Source organism: Osmerus mordax, chromosome 23, assembly GCF_038355195.1.
Source record: "Osmerus mordax isolate fOsmMor3 chromosome 23, fOsmMor3.pri, whole genome shotgun sequence".
NCBI lineage: Eukaryota > Metazoa > Chordata > Actinopteri > Osmeriformes > Osmeridae > Osmerus > Osmerus mordax.
In genome coordinates this window covers 4,478,469-4,501,585 of record NC_090072.1, presented here as the reverse complement: position 1 = coordinate 4,501,585, position 23,117 = coordinate 4,478,469, and the positions used below count along the sequence as shown (strand labels likewise).

Sequence of the window (23,117 nt, the reverse complement as noted above, 5' to 3'; positions counted from 1 at the left end):
AGGGATTGCAAAGGCTTTGGGACATATACACCTCTGACTGCAATGCCTCTGCTGGCACAAGAAGGTTCAAAAATCCCACCCCCACACTGCTGTTGCAAAGCTGATTTATGTTCAGCTCTATCAGATAGATAGATAAAGAGAGGGGAAGAAGAGAGAACGGGGAAGGAAGGGAGGAAAGGAGAGCCATATGGAACAGCACTGCAAGGAAGCAGTAAATGAAACCTTGAAGACAGATACTGAAGAGCTAGGAACTGTAATAAAGATAGACTGATAAACTGGCCTCTACTTTTCACAAGAAGATGGTCCAAAAAACGTTCCCATGTCTGAAAAACACATTCCTCTCCTTTCTCCCCTGCTGGTTCACACACTGGTAACACACCGCCAACACACAGTTTATCAGCATAGATCAGGAACAAAATCAAGAACAGTTTTAAATACAGTCCAAGGAGAGAAAAACAGTCTCTCTCACACACACAAACACACACACACACACACATACTTATTTGACAATGACCTATTGAGGTTGATGAAAACCTACGCTGCACAGATATGCAAATGAAGGAAAGGTTTTCCCTTGTTGGACCCACGCTGCAGTGCGGGTCCATAATTAATTGAGCGAGTTAGCCTAGCTAAAGTCCAAACACCTGGTGGCTTGTAGCATCACTCTGAGATAGCACACCACTGGGATCAGACAAGAACCCACTTCAAAGCAACTTTGCCCCATTTATTATTAACAGAAAATATTGTTTTGCAACAGTGGCTCCTCTCCCTTCTATAAGGAGGGAGCAAAGTTACAGCAGGTATTTTTAGATGGGTGGGGACAGATTGAGACTGTTCAGACTTGTCATAGTCGCAGTCTCACTGTGTTACGGCACGGTTACAGAATTAGGAGATTTTTGTTGTTTTTAACTGTTATGGGGATGCTATTTTCCAAGAATTCTAACAGTGTTTATATGATCTGATGTCTTAGGTAGCATACATATCTGGATTCAAATCAAACCTCATATTTAAATGACAGAGCTGTTGTTTACAATGATGTTATTCCAGAGAAAGTCTGGGAACAAGTTAAAACCAAACCAACAATTCACAAACACTTGTTATTGGCCTTATTACCAAATATAAACTAGTATGATGAATTGTCCAGGTGTACACCCTCTAGTGGTTATGGTACTTGCTGAGTAATTGCCAAAACTATATATAAAACAAAAATCGAATTGCCTGTTTTGAGTAACAAAATTACTTATGGCTGGCTAACAGAATAAATAAGTTAAACTACTCTGTGCATCTATAACTGCAACAGTAGTGTGGCATGCAAGTCATCGGGAAAATATCAGAAGATATATTTCCGCCGACGACAGAGGGCGTAAGTAAGTAAGGGTTCCGAGCACTGCTGGAATTCCGACTGAGCCTCAAGATGCATCTGCAGCAGTGGACAGCCGCCCTCTCTCACGCTCTCCAATTCTCGCTCATCCTACTTTATTGCACTGCCTTACTATACCGTAACCGCACGTAGGCTAGGTTATCCTTCATCCACATGTCAAACCGGTAAAGGGAAGCCCTCGCACGAGGTACGATGAAGAACACTAGTAGCCTTTATTATGTCTAATTTACTCACCTGCACGCACACTCGCGCGCACAGCCCTTACCACGTCTATACACGCAAAAGGGTGACAGAATATTTGTTGCCGGTTCCATTGGCCAATACCGAACACATAGTTGTGCTCCGGTCATCGGATGATGGAGAATAGGCTACGATAGAGAATCAAATGAAAGGGGTAGCCATTAAGAGCTTAAAGCTATAGGCAACACTGCGCGCGTTGCGCCGAATAGCCAAGCCACCTGCAGTCGACCACCCCGCGTTCATAAAGTGACCACAGGCAAGCCACAAGACTGTGCATTCCAACCCGTCTCCCCCACTGGCATGTACCCTAAGAAATAGAGAGAGAGAGTGATTTGTGAGAGAAATACATGTCAATGTGCTTTTGTCGATTTATTTAGTTGATTACCGAATATGCAAAAGTTTTGGTAACATTGGAGGCAGGTTGAGCCTTTGTAAGAAACGTAGGACCACTGTCCACATCCCAAAAAAACAAACAAATGTAATACATTTTCTCCCAACAGGGTTTTATGTCTGCATTAAATGCTGAATGCACAAATCCTGTAAATTCGATAGTAAAATATGCCACAAGCTAACAACATAACCCTCTGTTTTATTTAGACTACACGACAACAGACTCTAAAACAACCTCACCGTATACCCAACCAAAACGGTTTCAGGTTGCGAGGTAAAAAAGGCAGGAACATTGCATTTCTTTCCACGACTGAGTCACTTTCGTTAAATTGCCTACTGTCCTAAGTAAATGCAATTTTCCTTGATTCTCTGTTCCTCGTCAAATAGTTGTCGACTACCCTTTAGACCTATCCGATCAAGTTCTACCCTGTACGTGCGCTCGGGAGAGAGAAACTGGAAGGGGTGGAGAAAGCGCGCAAGACTGCAATATCATTTGTGAATCGGTCTCACAGTGCCGCAGATAGGGGCTGCAAACGCACGCAGCGCTTATGCAGGTGAGGTGCCGACTGGCAAGTAGACTAAGAATGTGGGACAGAATAAGGAATTCATCGTTGAAATTGTACTAATTATTCTCAATACCTTCATCGGAATTACAATTTTCTGTGTTCCTCTCTTTTTTCCTGATCTCCGCAGTAACATTCTTTTTTTTTTTTGGCCAGGAGTTTTTCCTCATTGCCTGCAAGTGAGCGAACTATCAACACATTAAAGAGACTTGAGAAATCAGAGCGCACGGATGCTTGGATAGTCTACAGGACAGATCATATTCTGCTTATTCGCATCTTCAAGGTAAGAGGACGGGCAGCTCCATGCAGTAGGCTCCTGTGTCTTCAAGAGTTCGGAATCTGTGCGGGCAGTCTCATCACTCTTATTCTGTATTTGGAAATATCTTTGGACGGAGTCATCTTGGATAGCCCCACCGAAAAAGGAAGGATTTTTATGATTCTTTATTTGAATTGCAATTCCAGGATACGTTTTCAAACTGAAATTGACTGATTTAAATTTGAAGTGAATTGACAAAACTGTTTGGACATTTGCATGATCATGTCCTAATGCTTTCATGACAGAGGCTACAACAGTAGCGCACGGACTGTTGCATTTGTGCTTTGCACGGAATGTGTTTTTATTAAAATAAGAAAAGAACAAAATATTGAATACAAACGCAAAAAAGCAGAGAGAATAGCCCGCGCACTTGCTGTTCACTGCAGTTGAGGCAGAGTGGGAGGGCGTCCGGAGAATGAAGTCTCACGCATCCTGAAACGGAGGACTTAAAACCTAACCGAAAACGAACATTGTTTAGCAGATAAAAATATAGGCTACTCAGCTAAGAACTTGTATACAAATTCGATTTCAGGCTTCATAATCAAGTAAATTCATTCAGGTGGAACAATGAGGACTACTGGCGCAGTGGACTATCTATGCTACTGTATTATCATCCTGCAGCTGCTGAATCAGCCCGCTGCTAAGCAAGTGCTCCGATATCGCTTGGCCGAGGAGGGACCCGCCGATGTCAGGGTAGGAAACGTAGCAGCAGACCTCAAAATTGTTGCCGGGTCCGGTGAGGTTACATTTACGCTCGAGTCCGGCTCAGATTTTTTCAAAATAGATAACATTACAGGCGAGCTGACCACCAATGAACGACGGATAGACCGTGAAAAATTACAACAGTGCCAAATGATATTTGATGAAAATGAATGTTTCATCGATTTTGAAGTGTCCGTTATTGGACCGGCGCAGAGCTGGGTCGATCTTTTTGAAGGAAAAGTAATCATTTTAGACATAAATGACAACACCCCATCATTCCCCTCACCTGTTCTGACTTTGTCTGTGGAAGAGAACAGACCTATTGGCACCCTTTATCTATTGCCCCCGGCCACAGACAGAGATTTTGGCAGAAATGGCATCGAGAGATATGAGCTTATTCAGGATGGGGAGAGCTCGAGGCGGCTGGGCTCGAGCTCCGGGGGACGCGCGGACAACGGAGATTCTTTCTCAGGCAAGAGGAGATTTGACGAGGGGGCAAGCAGAAGTAGTGTGTTTGAACTGCAAGTTGCTGATACAACGGACGGCGAAAAGCAGCCCCAGCTCATCATTAAGGGGGCACTGGACAGGGAGCAGAGGGACTCTTACGAGCTCACGTTGCGCGTCAGGGATGGGGGTGACCCCGCACGCTCCTCTCAGGCCATTCTCAGGGTGATGATCACCGACGTGAATGACAACAGCCCACGCTTCGAGAAGAGCGTGTACGAGGCCGACCTACCCGAGAACAGCTCCCCTGGTGCCCCCATCCTGCAGCTGAAAGCCTTTGACGCCGACGTGGGGGTGAACGGTCAGATTGAGTATGTTTTCGGGGCAGCCACGGAGTCAGTGAGGAGGTTACTGAGGCTGGACGAGAGCACGGGCTGGCTGAGCGTGCTGCACCGCATAGACCGCGAAGAGGTCAGCCAGCTGAGGTTCACCGTCATGGCCCGGGACCGCGGCCAACCGCCCACAAAGGACAAGGCCACGGTGATCCTCAACATCAAGGATGAGAACGACAACGTGCCCGCCATCGAGATCCGCAAAATCGGACGCATCTTCCTCAAAGACGGGGTCGCCAACGTGGCCGAGGATGTGGTGGTGGACACCCCCATAGCCTTGGTCCAGGTGTCTGACCGTGACCAGGGCGAGAATGGCATCGTCACCTGCACCGTGGTGGGGGACGTCCCCTTCCAGCTCAAACCGGCCAGTGAGATGGAGGGGGAGCAGAACAAAAAGAAATACTTCCTCCATACCTCGGCCCCGCTGGACTACGAGGCCATACAGGAGTACAACGTTGTCATTGTTGCTGTGGACTCGGGAAGCCCTAGCTTAGCGAGCAACAACTCACTCATCGTCAAGGTGGGGGACACCAACGACAACCCGCCTGTGTTCAGCCAGAGCGTTGTGGAGGTGGTCTTCCCTGAAAACAATGCCCCTGGTGAGAGGGTGATGACCTTGTCGGCCATGGATGCAGACAGTGGCAAAAATGCGGAAATCGCCTATTCTCTGGACCCATCCGTGAATGGAATTTTCTCCATCGATGAAGACACGGGGGACCTCAGAGTCCATATGATTTTGGACCGTGAGCAGGCCGACAGGCACGAGTTCAAAGTGATAGCCAAAGACAAGGGCATGCCCATTCTGCAGGGCTCCGCCACGGTGGTCGTCCTCGTGTCCGACAAGAACGACAACGAGCCTAAGTTCATGCAGGACGTCTTCACCTTTTACATCCGGGAAAACCTGCAGCCCAACAGCCCCGTTGGCATGGTGACCGTCGTGGACGCTGACAAGGGGCAAAACGCCCAAATGAGCCTGTTCGTCGAGGAGGAGGAGGAGATCTTCTCCATCGAGAACGACACAGGGACGATCTTCTCCACCATGTCCTTTGACCGCGAGCTGAAGACCGCCTACACTTTTCGCGTGAAGGCGGTGGATGGCGGAGACCCGCCCAGGTCGGCCACGGCGACGGTCTCTCTCTTTGTCATGGATGAGAACGACAACCCCCCGACGGTTACCTTCCCCATCAACAGCTCTTACACCCTCCTCCCCCCGTCCAGCAACGTCAGGACCGTGGTGCGAACCGTCATGGCCACCGACACGGACACGGGGATCAACGCCGACCTGAACTACAGCATCGTCGGTGGCAACCCGTTCAAGTTGTTTGAGATCGACGGCGGCAGCGGGGTCATCTCCTTAGTGGGCAAGCTGGAGCAGAAACACTACGGCCTGCACAGGCTGGTGGTCCAGGTGAACGACAGCGGCCAACCTTCCCAGAGCACCACCACCCTGGTCCACGTCTACGTCAACGAGACCCTGTCCAACTCCAGCGTGGTCGAGGCCCAGGTGGCCAAGAGCTTGGGTACCCCCCTCAACACCAACATCGCCGGCGACCCCAACTACGACCTGGGCAAACAGAGGCTGAGCATCGTCATCGGGGTGGTGTCGGGCATCATGACGGTCATCCTCATCATCCTCATCGTGGTCATGGCCCGTTACTGCCGCCCCAAGAACAAGAACGGTTACGAGGCGGGCAAGAAGGACCACGAGGACTTCTTCACGCCCCAGCAGCACGACAAGAGCAAGAAGCCCAAGAAGGACAAGAAGAACAAGAAGTCCAAGCAGCCGCTGTACAGCAGCATCGTGACCGTGGAGGCGTCCAAACCCAATGGCCAACGCTACGACGGCGTCAACGAGAAGCTGTCGGACAGCCCCGGGATGGGACGCTACCGCTCCGTGAACGGAGGGCCCGGAAGCCCGGATCTGGCCCGGCACTACAAGTCCAGCTCGCCTCTCCCCACCGTCCAGCTTCATCCACAGTCTCCGACGGCCGGGAAAAAGCACCAGGCGGTACAGGATCTGCCCCCTGCGAACACATTCGTTGGGACCGGAGATAACATTTCCCTTGGATCTGACCACTGCTCTGAATACAGCAGTCAAACCATCAACAAGTACAACAAACAGGTAAGACTCGATGACTTTCAAAGGTTTTCTTTGTCTAATCCTCTCTGTTCGAACTGTGTGTTTGTGTGTTCCTCCCTCTTAGCGTAATCTCGATCATAATGCTGTCTGACAGGGATAGTGTCAGTAGTTATGTTGCTTTTTATGCTGCTAATGTGTGTCAAGTTAGTTGTGTGGATCTGTTTTGGTTTGGAGTGCCATTCACATGGAATATTGAAAGGGGAGACGAGAATGTGCATATCCCATTTGGATATCCTTTCAACGCAGCATTTCAATGCAGCACCTATCCCACTTTTGTTCTCTTTTTTCTGTGCTAGTGTGGAGACCTGTTTGTTTTCAGACTGGAGGGCGTCATGTTTGCTGACCTGGGCACATTAGTGGCAGTGCCCCAGACAACTCACACAAGGGTCTAATTTGCAGTTATTTGATCCCTGGGGAGGCCTTGGAAGTTTTGGCACCCGTCAGCTAGGTCAAGCCCCAGCTCCACTTTTTATAACAACACTACCTCTTTTTTTTGTGTGTGATGGAAACAAAGGAAAAGGGGGAAATTAGGAAGCTGAAAATGTAGCAAGGAGTGGCGGTGTTAGGAATGCTTGCTGTGGTGTCGTGTTTTACAGGGCTCCCTCGGTTTGACTAAGAACATCTGGGCCGGCAGGTCATGTTAACATTCCTCTGCACTGGTGTCTCGTGTCTCTATCAATTCACCAACCCAGCAGTGTACTCTCTCTCTCTCTCTCTCTCTCTCTCTCTCTCTCTCTCTCTCTCTCTCTCTCTCTCTCTTAGCCCAATTTCTTTACTTATGGATCCATCCTTCCTTCACACCATTGTCTCTCCTCTTTTCTCTCCGTCTTCCTCCTCTTTCCTCCTTTCTTTCTCACATGCTCTCCCTCCAGCATTCCTTACCTCTGTCTGGCTCTTCTTCCCTCATCACCCACTCTGTTTTCATTTGCAATGTAAAAGGCCTTTGCGGCTCGAGGCATGACAGGGCATTCATATTTTCGGGAGTGTGGTGTGAATTAATCAATTCATATCATTATTGGTCTTTTACTTTATTTTCCCTGCCGGAGTCAAGTGAGGCGAAGCTAGGTTAATACATTATGAAGCCATGCCTTTTCATCTGCATATGCCAGGAAGAGAACACTTTCTCTATTGTTTCATGTGTTTTTCTATGGCAGTCTAATGCATTATTGATTACTCTCTTACATGGTGTAAGCAGCCACTCATCGTGCATTCCTAAGTGCTGTTCCCTCAGCACTTGGTTGGATTCTCTCTGTTTTTCTTGGTCTGTCATTCCCCCCCCCCCCCCCCCCCAAACCCTCTGATTTTAAATTTCCCTCTTTTTTCTCTCTCCTGTATCTGTTCCCATTTCCTCCTCTGTTCCAATCCACTCCTGTGTTGTTGCCCGTGCTCTCTTTTGCTCTGTCCCTTGCTGCGCAATATCTGCCTCTGCATTTCTCCCTCTCTCCAAATCCAACTTCCCTCCCACCCTAACTCCCTCTCTTGCTCAGCCTCTTTTTTTTGTTCCATCCTCTCTCTCTCTCTCTCTCTCTCTCTCTCTCTCTCTCTCTCTCTCTCTCTCTCTCTATCTCTCTCTTCTCTATCGCCATCTCCCACACCAACACACCAATCCATACCTCTGTCTCCTCCAAATCATTGTTCATACGGTACACTCTCATCTGTTCCTCCTTGCCTTCCTTTTATTCTTTTTCCTTCCTCTTAAATCCTCTCTACTCCCCATATACCTACCCTCCTGCTATTTCCCCACTCGTTTTTCCCCACTCGCTCTCTTCTCTTTTGGTTCATCTTGATTCGGTCTCTGTGTCTCGAACAGCGTCCAATATGGTGTGTTCAGCGTGTTGGTGCTCAGAGTGTGAGGAGTGCTGTTGCTTGCTGATGTCTCATGCATAATTAAAAGGGCACTCTATTCACTGCAGCAGCATGTATTGTGTGTCGCTATTCTCCACTTAAATAATTCTTTATTTACCTCACGGTGCGCACAGCGACAGCTTTTATGGGTCCTTGTTCATGTGGTTTGATGTCCAGCCCCCGACCAAAACGCCCATGGTCGACACACTCGACGGCATGATGCACCGCCAAACACTACTTTTGCACGCACAGCGTTTTTTCGACGGGAGCCAGGACATGAAGGCTGTGTCCCTGTGGATGACTTGTCAATGGTGTGGCCTCCTCGACGAATGGTCAATTGCTAACAGTGTTAGAGGCCAGCCACTGCCCCTCAAAGAAACACGAGGCAACCGTACTGTGTAAAGCAGACATTCCTGAATGGATTTTTCACATGTCTCAAATCTGAGGTAATGAAATCCTCAGTGTCAACACTTTATGTTCAGGTGAAAGGTAGATATATGGAGAGATAATTGCTGTCTATAACCACACAAGGATGCTTTTTACAGAGATTAAACCTTTACTGGGTTGTGCGCTCTGAGTATGACTTTAAAGGGGCAATTCTTTATTAGATCAGGTGATGGCTCCAGTCATGTTCTTGCGGTTAAGGTCACTGGAGCTAGGCATACTGGATTCTCAGGTTAAAAGTCATTTGGTTAGTTTCAGTTTCACAAGTTCATAAGAATTATTTTGCGCTGAAGTAGTATTTCTTATTTATTGATTTCTTTTCTTTTTTTCCTTTTTTTCTTTACTTCTTTCTTCCTTTTTTCTGACTTTATTTTGTTCTCAGTGCTTCCTATGGTATTCTATGAACTGTGGGAGTCTGGGTTAGGGATTAAGAGTTTTCCTCTGCTTTTGAAGAATAGAAGAGGATAAAGTATCCTATGCTTTTGCTCGTACATTATGTAATTCAAACACAGCTGAATCCTCTGCCTGAAATTTTATTTGATCTGATTGGATTTGATTGTTTGTTATTTAATCAACATTTAAACATAGACCAAAAGGTCTATCGGTTTGACAGTGAATGCAGGTATTTGTGACAGGCTTTTTGTGAAGACCCACTTTAAAAGACGTCGGATATTTGTCCTTATCTTTCAATGTGAGAGGGAAACAAGCAGACTCAAGACAGGGAGCCCTGATAGTGGTACACATAATGGTTTATACTGTTTCACTGGAGACTTGGGGTGGAAAGAGAGAACACAAGCGAGAGAGAGATACAAAGAGAGGCCCATTGACTGCAATGTTTTGTATCAGGTTGCATCTCCTCTCCCTCTACCTTCCAAAAGGCCCTAAAAAAAAAGAAGTCTGCAAATGAACGCACAGCGCTGCTCGGCCACATGACCACACGACCACAGGTAACCAGGCAACCAATGGCGAAGCAAAGCCTCCCTTTTTATTCGAACATCAGACATTTAGGAGGTTGTTTAACCGGGCGGAACATGAAAGGAGAGAAGCCAATGTGTCACCCTGCACCTGTCGTGGGGCAGAAAAGAGGGAGACAAAGCTGAAATTTATGCCAAAACTTCACAGATTGGATGATTCTCTCTCTCATGTTCATTCTCATTGTCTATTGGGTGATTGCTGCTTTTACATTGTTGTTCAACCCTAAGGTGTGGGAGTGTTTGTTGAAACTAGATAGTTAATTAGCACATTCACACCCAGTACATTAGCCGCTCTTTGTTGGCGTGGGAAGACCTTCAAGGCAGAGACATTCGTCCAGGAGGATCTGTCCCAGTCACACCAGGCCCTCAGGGCAGGCAACCCCCCCCCCCACTCCCCCCACACACACACACACACACACAAACACACACCTCAACCTACCCCTCAACTGGGTCATCTGAGGCTGCCTCTCCTGATGTTGCCTCGGGGCTGGGGTCGGTGCCGTGTGCTTGACTGGACGATGCCCTCTCTCCGGCTCTCACCCCCTATCCCCGGCTCTCACCCCCTATCCCCGGCTCTCACCCCCTATCCCAGGCTCTCACCCCCTATCCCAGGCTCTCACCTCTCTGTCTTGCACAGCTGTTGCCCTCCCACTCTCCAACCTTTCCCAGCCACTGGCTCAGCGCAGTCGTCGGGCATTTTATTTGCAAATGGCATCTTCCCGCCTTGCAACACTATCTCCGAACAAACAATATCCGCATGCAAATAGGGATCACCTGGAATGTGTTTGTTGGCCAAAACACAGGATGTGACAAAACCCCCCTCCAGCACTCTCAATCCAGCGAGAAGCAGCCAATATGGAAATCAGCCGTTTTGCTTCAGGCCTCATTTGTTTGAACCTAAACAGGAGTGTAGCCACCAAAACACTTCACAGAAGCCACAACTGACCTCATTATCGGGATGAACCCTCCATGACCTTGCTTCTGTAGCATCTGTCTGACTCTCTACGTCCGCAAACAATATGGGGTCTACATGTTCGCATCCGGGCTCTCCAAAAGTATTCATCACTATTTGCGTTTTTCGGGCCGCAGAGCTCAGTGTGGCTCCCAAGTTGGTGATTCCGATTTTATCTGTGTGAACAACCAAGGCGGTCCGTCAGCAGTTGCGCTCAATAAGGTAATTACTTGATAAGAGGTTCTGTTTGGTGCTTTATCGTGTTTGGTCAGGGTTTCTCCCCCGTGGTTGCTGATACTGGTCGCCTCTGCAGCCAGAGGAAACGACAGCCATTATAGACCAAGTTGGCTGTTATCATGCAAATGGCTGTGCAGAGATTGTGAAACAATCCCGGATTGGTATCTCAGATTTCACATTTGGGAACACATTGCAGGTGGGTGTTTGGTATGTTTTGAAGACATATGTAATTGTAGGTTGGCAATGGTGCTGGACAACTTTGTTGCCGTTTCAATAATTTCTTCAGGGAGAGAAGATCTGTTGGTCAAATTGGGATTGCAGCTTGACTGGATTGAGATATGACTAACAGCTGCTCATCAAAGATGACAAATTTGATCTAACTACAAATCAGTGATCAAAGAAGCCAGGTTGAGGGCTTATGCTGGTGTCAGACGGCAAATGAGAAATAAGATCAGCTGGTTTGTTTACAATCTTAGCATTATTATTTGCTTGGTGCAGTGCGTTTACTGCCACCGTACACTAATGTGATCAAATTGGTTGCGGATGGCTTATTTCACTTCACGGTGGTGTGGGCATGTTGTTTAACTCAGTGGTAGAGCATTTGGCTGCAGATCAAGTAGTGGCAGGTTCAAATCCCCCCTTGACTGTACTTTACTGTGGAATAAAGTGTCCTCATTATTACAGTGAGGGGGAGAGACATAGAGAGTGATAGAGGGAGAGAGAGACAGAGAGAGACTTAAAAGCAGGACAGCGAAAGTCTGAGGTAATAATCGTGAAATTGCACTGGCCAGCAGAATCCCGCAGAATATAGTTGGGTGATTTGAATACATCAGTCTTAGGGCAATTACTAATCTAAGGATTAGAGTTACCTGACAGCCTGACAGACATGGCGAGGATCCGTGACCAAGAGTACAAGAGAGAGGGAGAACGGGAGAGAGAGAGCAAAGAGGACCATTCAAATCCTTATACTTTCTTCCATTGTTGACGATCATTTTAACCGCCGAGAGACTGTTTATAAGCACATTGAGCTTTGTGTACTAATGTAAGGTGTGGAGGCAACTTCTTTATTTACATGATCTAATAGCTCTGCAGGAGCTACTGTGACCCTATATGACATACAAATTAATGTCAGGGAGCCTCCTCCTCCTCTCGAAGAGTAGTAAATAATCCGCCACTTCTATTCACTGCAGAGCTGAAGGAGACCTTGAGTCATATTTCTCTTCCTCCCTCTCTCCTTACATTTGTGACTGCGACCTGAGGCAGGGAACGAATGTGCAGGAAATAGTCCTGAGTAACTCGGAATCAGCCTGGACACATCCGTAACATTCGTCATGATAAGAGGATGAAAGAGAGGGAGAGAGAGAGAGAGAGAGAGAGAGAGAGAGAGAGAGAAGTCAGAAATGTAGTCGAGCCGCTGCTTGATTGCTCTTCTCGCCCCTGATTGTAAGTGGCAATGTCGACAACTCCCATCTCCAAGTCCCATCTCCAGCAGTCCTACAGTACATTCAATTTGATGACATTCAATATGGAATTTCATTTTCCACAAGCGCAATAGATTGAGCTGGAGGAAATAAAGGATTTATATTGCCAGGTAACTGTTCGCTTTAGCTGTATCAGATTCCGGTCCTTCACGTTCATCTCTGCCAATCTCGAGACACTTTGTATTCAGGCTGTCACAAGGTTCTGTAAATGTCTGATACAGACAGCTCAAAGCCGATGAGAGACGCAATTTTCGCTCCCCGTAGTGCTCTGACTGCATAGTAGCATTTCTGGCTAGCTGGTTAGGGATGTCACTACAATGCAGTAGTTCTGCTGTTCTGTAACCCAGCGGGAATGGCTCTCCGTCAACATGGAAGATCAGGGACCAGACACAGTTGGGTTTGTTTATGTTCTCGGAACCAATGGGCCGCACAATTGCTTCGCTGCTCCTCATGACAATTGCGTCGTCATACACAGACTTCCATGTAGTGTAGTGTCGTCCAGGAATGCTTATCATATTGCACTTGGTAATGGGCGGCGTGTACATGTCGCTTAACGTTTATGCGGGTCGCCTTGCTAGGTGTCTTTCTCTGTACGCCGCTGTGTGACTGTGTGCATTGCGTGTGTGTTTTGCAAGGTTTCTGTGTGAGCCACTATGTGTGTGTGTGTGTGTGTGTGTATGTGTGTGTGTGTGAGCAAGTGTGAGCAACGTGCGACAGCAGATGAATCACTCCCTGTCAACGGTGTTCACATGATGGTGCCAAGGTGTCAAGGGAACTGCCTGGAGGTCCCTGGCCCCGTCTAGGGTGATCTAAACCACCCCGGCGATGTTGTCACACACACACACAGACACAGACACAGGCACAGACACACACACTCAAACACACACAAACACGTCCTTCATGAAAATGAGAAAAACAGCCATAACGGGCAGACACTTTGCTCCATAATTTAGTCTCCGTGGCACCAGCCCATTTCGCCGACCAATCGGATCAGTCGCTGCAGGGAGCTGAACTTGTTTGTGAAGAGGCTGTTGTGGTTGAAAGAAATACATCTTGACTGGCATGCTATTTTGAAGACGGACAGAGTGAAGGGAGCTCGGCGGAAGTTTGCCGGCGAGCTGATCATGGTGTGTCTGTGCGTGTGGCTTCCAGGTTGCTGACAGCAGACAAAAAGTTGATAAGTTCAACTCTGTAGTCTGACCAGTTTAATAGATATAACCTTCACCTGGAGTTCAGAATCGGATTGATTTCTTAAGGGCCCTGACACTTAGACTGACACCTGCATTCACTCTCTCTATCACCCTCTCTCTCTCTATCAGTCAACACACACACACACACACACACTACTTCCCACTTACAACCTGCTCCTTTGGCACCAACTCCCAGTTTCTTCTATGTATTGACAGAGAGCTGTTGAAATATGAAGACAGGAGAGATCTTCCGGCGGCAGAAGCAGGATCAAGAAACGAGACATAGATAAAGATAAATAATGCAGTCCTAAACCCCAGCATATTTGTCTGAAGGATAGCATTTTATTAACAGGCACAGTCATTCATATGCACTTTGACCCTCCTGTCTGTGGGTCTAATGGATTGGACTTGACTTAGGAGGAGAGGAGAGGACAACTTGAATGTGGCTGTTAGCCCTTTTTCTGGCAAAGCCCACAACACGCAGCTCTTAATGAGATGATCTGTGTATGGAACAGGAGGTGGAGTGTTCACCAGCCATCCATCACGCTCTAGGGTTGCTGGCCGTGCATTTGTGCGCATGTGTGTGTTGGTGACAGAGGGGGTTACTGATTTTCCTGTGTGTTGTCTGTGTGTGAGTGTGTGTGTGTGTGCAGGACTCCTGAGCATGCAGCATAAGAGGAGAGCAACAGGGTTCTCCCCAGTTCAACCTCTCCATCATCCAGCACACAAGGCACAAACACAGCAGACATGCCTGAGAGGGTTTCAATATCCTGTGTGTGTGCGTGTGTGTGTAGGTAAATCCCAGTGTGTACTGTTTGGGGTTTAGAAGCTTGTGTTTGTGAGTGTGGGGTTTCTTTATTGTATATATTCTGTACATGTTGATTAAGAGTATGTGAATGTGCGGGCATACGCTTTCCATCTTCATGCCTGTGTGTGTGTGTGTTTTGTTCACACACACACACACACACACACACACACACACACACACACACACACACACACACACACACACACACACACACACACACACACACTTAAACACACACGCACACTATCTCTCTTCCTCTCTCCTCCTCTCCCTGCTCAAAGAATCTTTGTCAGAGATGTGTGCACCCTAGCAGAAATATTCATTAGCGGGTGAGGAGGGGCAGGAGAGGTCCTATATCGATGAGGCCTTACCTGGCAGAGAGCTGCTATTAGAGCCCACCTATAAATCTTGTCATCCCGTGGCGGAGCTAGCCGGCTTCTCTGCTACCCACCGCCTCCCAGAGAATGAAGGTCACGGAGAGAGCCAGGGAGTTCATGAGCAGCCCCCCCCCCCGATACGGCTCTATGTCTGCTATCAAATCTACTGCATTATGAAGTCCCGCAGGGCCTTTCAGGAATGCTAATTTTCACTCTTCACTCCGCCGCCCCCCCCCCCCCCCCACACCCCCCTCTCTCCGTCTCCTTCCCAGCTCTCGCTCTCTCTCTCTTTTGCGCCCGCTCTCGTTCGATCTCTCTCCCTCTCTGATTCACTCTGTCTCCCTCTCTCGCTCTCTCCGACTCGCCCTCCCTCGCCCCTCTCTCTCCATCATCCCAGCAGCTACTGTATGCAGCACTTGTCACGTCGTTAGAGGAATTATGCGGTGATTGAGAGGGCTTGCTGCAGCCCAGCCCTTTTCATACCATTACTCAACTGGAGGGCTGCCGGACACCACCATGGATGTGGGTCTTCGAGAGGGCTATGTGCTACTAGGCTAGCCTCATTTAGCCTGCCTTCACAGTGTTTACGTCCATAAAGTCACCCCCCGTAGCCCCAGGTTTATGTTGTAAATTACTAAGTCGTCCAGCTCGACTCTAATGTTTACCTCTGAGAGAAATATTCTCCTGCAGATGGAGAAACAAGCCATTTAATATGGTTGGGGGTATTGATTTGCGGTGCCCAATTTCTTTTTTCTCTCTCACCATCAATGGTTACTCCTATCTCTCTTTCTCTCTCTCAGCTTTATCTCCTGGGTATGAAAAAAGGGTGGTGGTGTGTGTGTGTGGGGAGGGGGGGGGGGATTGAATGTTATTTGTCCCTCTCTTTTTATCCTGTCCTGTCCAGGCAACTGTGTTCCCCAGTAATACCCCCACACAGTCAATGTGTTGACCACAGATTAGAGCTTGGATAGTTTTGCAGCCATTTTGTGTGCCTATTTGAATCCTACAAAAGAGAACAGACGGGAAAGAATAATCAGAGCCACATACACTGGTGTTTGCCACGGTCCGTTGAAGACAGGGCTGGACCGACACAGCACTTGGGGAAACAATAGCCATTTGTAAATTACACAGCAGATTCAGTGGTTCAGAATGCCTGGGGTGTGGGGGGGGGGGGTAGCAGGGTAAATTCAAGGAGGCGTAGAAATGAGAAAACGTTCCATTTGTTGCTTGTTTTTTTCGGGCCTTGACGACGTCTGGAAAGAAGGGGGGGGGGAGGGACTGGAGGGGTGCATAGAGGAACGGATATCAATCAAAATGACACGTCTGTAGGCGATAAGATGATTAGTCTAATGAATAACGGCGCAGAATCCGGGTCATTCCGTCCTCCCCAACTTTCTTCAGCGTTATGAACATTGTGTCTGTCCGCCCGCCTCTCCCCGATGGTTCCAAGTCAAAGTGGGCCTCGTCACATTAAATCTCTCTATTATGAGGTATTAATAACACGCTTCGCTCTCTCAATGAGGCGGCGTGCTGGGAGCACAAGTATGCGGTGTGCTCACGAACCCGTCGCGCGCGCGAGGGCTAGTGGCTTTCTGACGAAGATCTAAGCGGCAGCACGGGGGACATTTATGCGGCGGTCCCTCCATGGAATAAGGAGAGACTGTTGCTCAATGTTTAATCGCTCAACTTTTGTGTCCCTGTCACCCCCACTGCCCAATCCCTGTTGAATTTTTTTGGGGGAGGGATTTACTTCCCAGGATGTGTGTCCTACCACTGTTCATCGTTTCCCAACTCAACTGTTTTTCTATTTGTCTACCTCGGTGGCTTGAATTGAGGACATTTCAATCCATTACCTTGCAATTACACCTTTTCACATGTGTAGCTGTGCCCACATACTGTAATTAGGTTGAAGAGCCAGCATAATGTGTGTGTTTGTGCTGTGGGTGGGTGGGGGAGACTTTGGTCTTTACCAGAACACGGCGCCAGTGTTTACACAGAACCCCTGGGTGGGCCGTATCCACCGGCACTGCTGTGTTTCTATGGAAATACCTTCAGACCCCCCCCCCCCACACACACACACACTCATACCTCTTTAGTTCTCCTCACATTGGGGTCCATTCAATTCCCTGGCACTATTGGAAACAGTTCCCCTCCCTCCCTCCCCTCCCTCCTCTTTGCTGTCTCGACGTTGTCATGATGTCGAGCCTTCTTGCTGGGTGAAACACAGCATCCCGGGCGTGAGAAAGTCATGTCGGGGGACCTCGGGATTTTATCGAGCCACCTGGACGGGTGAAAGCGCATCAAAGAGGAGCCAGCTGAGCCTCTCGTTTGGCAGGGCTGCTCCCTCCTAGATCAACGCCCGCTTACCCGGCTTGTCTCCCCCGCTTTGAGGCATGTCTTTGGGATAGCAGTCATTTGCGCCCACACCCCCCATTCAACCTTTAATTCAAGAAATTCAATGAGGCGAGGCAGAGAGAATGAGTGTCTCCACGAAAAGGTCCTGTCCACCATAACTCACGGAGGCTCTTGAGGGACAAACATTGTCGAGGGGGTTTCGTCTGCATCAGTTGCTAGTTAACCGTGTTTCGTTTCTTTTTGCGGGGTTCTGCCCCACTTTGCAGCTTCTCTCTTTGGAGCCCAAAACCTCTCATACGTGTGTCTGACGAGCAATATGGACACGGTGTTCCCCAGGCGGATTAAAGGGGAGCATGAGCTTGATGCGGTTCGACCCGTCGATTCGCCCACGTTCCAAAAGCTCCTCCTTACTTCACGAGGCACGCGCCGCAAAGGTCGGGCGCATCAAGCGCACGCATCCACATAGGAACCGGGTGGTATCAAACACACACACGGACGCTTTCCCCGACAAACTAATAAAAGGTTCGGCCGCCTATTCATCCCTGCCTTCCAGTTCTCTAAGGAGAAGTGGAGAGAGAATATGAATGAGTGGGTCCGGCCCAGATCATCCGTGTCTCCGATCAAATAGGGGCTACGCGCTGTAAACATTTACTCAGACTCGGAGAGCTGCGTGCGTGTTTGTGTGTGGGGGGAGGGGAGTTGTCACACACCCTCATCTGTCTGCAGTGGCACGTTAAACGTCCGACTGTGCTGACAGGAATACAGATCATCGTACATCACAGTGCTGTTGTGTGTGACAGGAACTGGTAGGACGGGAAGAAACGCATTAACTAGGAATGAGGTGTTTTTCCTGTTTCTCTGTGTGTGTGTGTGTGTGTGTTTATGTGTGAGTCTGTGTCTGTTGGGGTAGAAGCATGCATTTGTTACTAGCAGCTGACCTCAAAACATATTTTCATCGCAATGACTGTCATCTTGTAGAGTCACGTGAGGTAAACAATAGATTTGCATACGAGGTACAACAGTAAAACTTAGGCATCTACCATAGGCCCTCATATTACCGCCATATACTGCACTCAATATCAATGCACGCCATATACTGCAGAATACATGCAGTCTGGTGTATACTCTATGTGCCTTCTAGATTAGAAGGCTGTTCTGGGTCCTGGTTGTCAGCAGTGGAAGCTGCAGGTAGTGAAAGAAAAGAGTGTGTATGTGTGTGTGTGTGTGTCCGTCTGCTTTTTGATTACTAGCCCCAACTCCGTCTCCAGGCCTGTCTGTCGCCAAGTTGAAACTCAAAATGAACACTCCGGGCAGGGATTTAGACTGAGTTTGTGTGTGTGTGTGTGTGTGTGTGTGTGTGTGCGCAAGATGTTCCCGGGGCTGGGACCGTGCTAGGTCCCACCCCAGTCGGCGTTGACGGAATTCAAAATGCCTGTAGTTTTTTTTATAGCTTCGGCGCGTAGCGCCTCAACACCTACCTCTGACAGAGAGGGAGAGACGGCGGCTGAGGCGTTTTCATCAACACAAGGGAGGTGTCGAAGGAGTGCGCCGCCCTTTTACAAGGGAAGGCAAGGAGGAGGAGAGAAAAAGGAAAGAGAGAGAGAGAGAGAGAGAGAGAGAGAGAGAGAGAGAGAGAGAGAGAGAGAGAGAGAGAGAAAGAAAGAAAGAAAGAAAGAAAGAGAAATGACACCTTGGAATTCCAAGCAACTGGAGAAGGGCATGTTTTCATCACGATCATGCACGTCGATTATGTATCACAACTTCTGCTGCAGCGTTCCGAGTCGCGTCCAAGGTTCCTGGCCTCCATTCCTCGGACCCGCTTTCCCGCTCAACAGCCACATATATGTCTCAGTGTGGCTGCCAAAGGTGAACCCACTTGTCCAAATCGTTTTCCAAGCCTTGTCGGGGGTTGCGCCCCCCACCCCCCCCCGAGAGCGAGGCATTGTGGGAACAACCGGCGAAGACGCGCCAAACCGCCGCATGTTCACATTCTCGCTCGACGCCAACAACAACAACAACTGTAGTTGTTACAACATAAAGCTCCTTCCCTCACACTGCACCAGTCACAAAAGGAAGTGACAGGTTTGAGAAATGATGAAACTAGGGGGGCTGGAAGGCTGCTCGAGGCTCTGCGTGCGTTGGAATGGTGTGCAGATACAGAGGCAGGAGCGTGAAAAATAGCTGTGTGCAGTTGCCGTGTCGCTTGTGTCAACATCCCTCCCCCTCTCTCTCTCTCTCTCTCTCTCTCTCTCTCTCTCTCTCTATCTCTGTCAATGTCTCTCTCTCGCTTTCTCTCTCCCTCCACCTCTCTCTCTCTCCCTCCCACTCATTTGCTCCACTCACCTCCTATACCTTGGTGTTCCCCATCTCTCTGGTTTTCTCTCCCATATAATCACTTGCTTTCTATCCCTTAACCCCTCTGTCTCATTCTCTCTCACACACACACACACACAAACGTCAACCCCCCGCCCCTTTCCGATTGGCTCCAAGCGCTCAGTGGTTATTTCAAGCTTAAACCCATAATGCTGGCTTTAGGTGTGTTTGCTTTTGTTCCTTTCCAAATTGCTGTATCGGCTGCCACATTTCGGGGGCCCCAGATCCCTGTGTAGCCGCTGCCTGTTCGGTGTGCGTTTGATGTGGCTCTGCCGGGATCAGCAGGGGCGGGGCTCTGCCTATCCCAGCAGCCAGGGAGGAAAGAGCTGCCACTTGGGGAGGAAGCCGGGAGACATTCCCGGGATACCTCTCATGGTATTCCCTCCCTGTTCCCCAAAGAAAACACCGGGACTTGCCCCAGGGCTGCGAGGATTTGGTGGTGAAAAGCCATTTAACCAGAACAAGCCTACACTTGTGTCTGTGCTCCTATGACCCCGACTGAGTCCTGCTTACATGTGTGTTTGTTCAAATACGGAGGTATCTGAGGAACTCGCTGGCGCGACCTAAAGTAGACTGTCACACGAGCCCTCCCCCCCCCCCCCCCCCCCTCCCTATCTCACCTAGCATCTTCGCATAAAACATCTGCCCTGGATTTGGCAATTAGGGAATCTTCTCCTCTCCCCCTTCCGCCTCGGTCGCAACACAGTTCCCAGTGTACTAATCGGTACACGGTGCTTAGCACTGCCTTGGTCAAACCCTGTCAGGTCGTGGTGACAGTGAGCTTGTTACGTAATGCCCAGCACGGGGCTTGAGCCTCCGCTCTCTGATGTCTTATCAGGTCTTTGGTGAGTACAAGGCAGAACTCCTCAGTATCTTACTCTAATTAATGCCTGGGAGGAAACAAAACTGTATTTAAACATTGTTTCTTTATATTAAAAGGGTTGGAGGAAATCAAGTAAGCACTGGGGGCAATTTCCAAGCATACATTTTTAATGTTTATTCCGCCGTTTTTAATTAAATCCATGCATCAGAATATACTTAGGAATTAGAGTTTTAGAGAGGGAAGACATTCATAATACATCATTTCCCTGGGAAAGTCCTGGGGACTGCTGGGAAAAGATCTTAGGAGATATTTTTGAAAGTGATGCTTATGACTTAAGGAAGGAGTTATTTGTTGAATTATGTAACTCGCCCCTGGTGCTTTAGGCTGCTATGCGTGTCTGTCTGTGTGTGGGCGTGTGTGTGTGTGTGTGGAGTGTGTATTGCTGCTAGGGTGGGGCCAGATCCAGAGTGATGTCCAGGCAAAGAGAGGACACCTCGTACTAAACGATCCTAAACTCGGATGAATGAAATCTTTCAACCACACACACACACACAGAGCCACACACACACACACACACACACACACACACACACACACACACACACACACACACACACATGCACCCACAGAGCCACACACACACATGCACCCACAGAGCCACACACACGCACCCACTTTCCTACTCAGCTGCTCGATTCAATTAGTGTGAGGTGACAAACCAGCAGATGAGGGTCATGCTTGCCATTCTATCCTAAAAGAAGACTCTTCCCTCAGGACAAGGCATGGCTCTAAATTCAGTAGCAGCCAGGTCACTGGTTCATCACTGGCAAAATGACTTCTGTGCCCCCTTGTTACTATGTATAGATCAGAGATATGTATACATCTACACTCTCTCTCTCTCTCTCTCTCTCTCTCTCTCTCTCTCTCTCTCTCTCTCTCTCTCTCTCATATACACAGTATATATATATAAATATACATAGTATATGCGGTGTATATGCACACACATACACAGAAAAGTGCGTTGGCGAATGATTGGGGGTGGGGTTTAGGGGGGTGGGGTTGACGTAAGACGAGCATGGAGATGGCGCATTGAAGTTTTTTGGTCTTTGAATGCATCTCCCTTTTCTTCTGTGGAATGGCTGGTTGGATACCCCCGCTGCTTTGCAAGTCTTGGTATACGTAAAGGAGCATTCCTCTCTTACATCGCTGTTGGAAATTAGATATGCTGCAATGTGCCTCAAATATATTTGTGATTTTCAAATATATCCCAGGAATAAGAACTGGGATTTTCGTTCACACTGATCAAAAGCAAATTTTGTATCCAATCTTATCCAGGGCAGACGAATCTGTCAAAAACGGGGCGAAACCTAACGTGTTATACTTCTCCTTGTAGACTCTCATTTTGTTGTCTGTGTTACTGATGTGTGTTTTTACAGGCCCTCATAACGAGGAAGATATTACATATGGATTTCCTGTAATGGCTGTCACTGATGACAGGACTGTTCCCTCGCCGTAGCCTTGTGGGAAACGTAGGAGGGGGGGGGGGGGGATCAATGTCGGATAAACAACAGGCATTCTTATTGGACTGTTATTCAAACAAGCCTTAGGCCCCCTCCGTGTCTCATGGGAGTGCTTATAAAGAGCACCTGGCTCTCCTCTGACTCCTCACTCCCCCGTGCCCCGTCTAGGTGACCCCTGTCTACCTCAGACGGTTGCCAGGCCTCAGGGTCAGGCATCATCAGACGCTACAGCGTGAGATAGAGGGGGAACTCCACCAGCTCTGGGGCCATTCGTTACCGCTTTCTCTTTCCAAGGCAAACATATTGTCAGTCTTTCCATTGCACCCTCCCTGCTAACTCTTTCCCTGAGAAGTCGTTCGCCGAAGAATTGGCTTTCATCCCTCGTTTCGCTCGTTCCCTTTTCGAAACTTTCTTTGTCTTCTTCTCTCGCGGAACGAGGCGTGTAGCAGATGCGTCAGTGCGAGGCTTGATGTGAGTGTACGATGCATGGATTCCGAAGCCTCTGACACGCACGGCGCCTATGTTCCAAGGTGTTAACGAGAACTCCTAGTTACACATTGTAGGAGAAAAAGACATAGGGGGGCGGGGGGGTGTGGAGATACAGAAACAGTGAAAAGAGGGATAGGTTTCGCAGTGTGTTTTTCTTTATGTCTATGTGTTTATTGGGAAATTCCTGGCCAGTCAATCGGCAGATAATCTCCCAAAGGAGATTATATATGTATATTCTCTTCTTTTTTTCTAGTCTTTGATACTCTTTTCGCTCCTACCGTGGAGAGAAGCCAGTTTAACACAAACAGTGAGCCGGGCCAAAACATCTCCTACAGGACCAGCTGTCTGAGCTCAGAGCTGCCCCCCCCCCACACACTTATCTCCACGCTCCTTCACGGGGGAAGAGAACAAGCGAGGGAGGGAACGAAAGAGAAAACGAGCAAGGTACGGCACGAATAGCGGCGATAAGAGAGGTAGATACCAGCTCTCGAAAGGTAGAACGATCAACGTGTGACGGTGCCAGCTCCAGGCAATGTTTTTTTATTTATGTTATGACAGTGCGCTTGCCAGGGTAGTCCACATCATCAAATCCAAGACCCTGACCACCCACTGATGTTACCTTGCTCCAGTGAGAGGTGGATTAAACCTTGAACATGGTCACGGAGTGCTTTTGAATGCCTC

At 48.5% G+C, this 23,117-nt stretch overlaps 1 protein-coding gene across 2 annotated transcripts in view; it reads left to right on the top strand.

The window, feature by feature from the left end:
- Positions 1-3,174: 3,174 nt before the first annotated feature.
- Positions 3,175-23,117, top strand: part of pcdh7b (protocadherin 7b) — a 107,450-nt gene continuing 87,507 nt past the window's right edge. For both annotated transcript variants that reach the window (XM_067261805.1, XM_067261804.1), the window contains exon 1: positions 3,175-6,550. In XM_067261805.1, the coding sequence (XP_067117906.1) occupies positions 3,458-6,550 (3,093 nt within the window). In that variant the 5' untranslated portion in view covers positions 3,175-3,457. The remainder of the gene's footprint in view (positions 6,551-23,117) is intronic.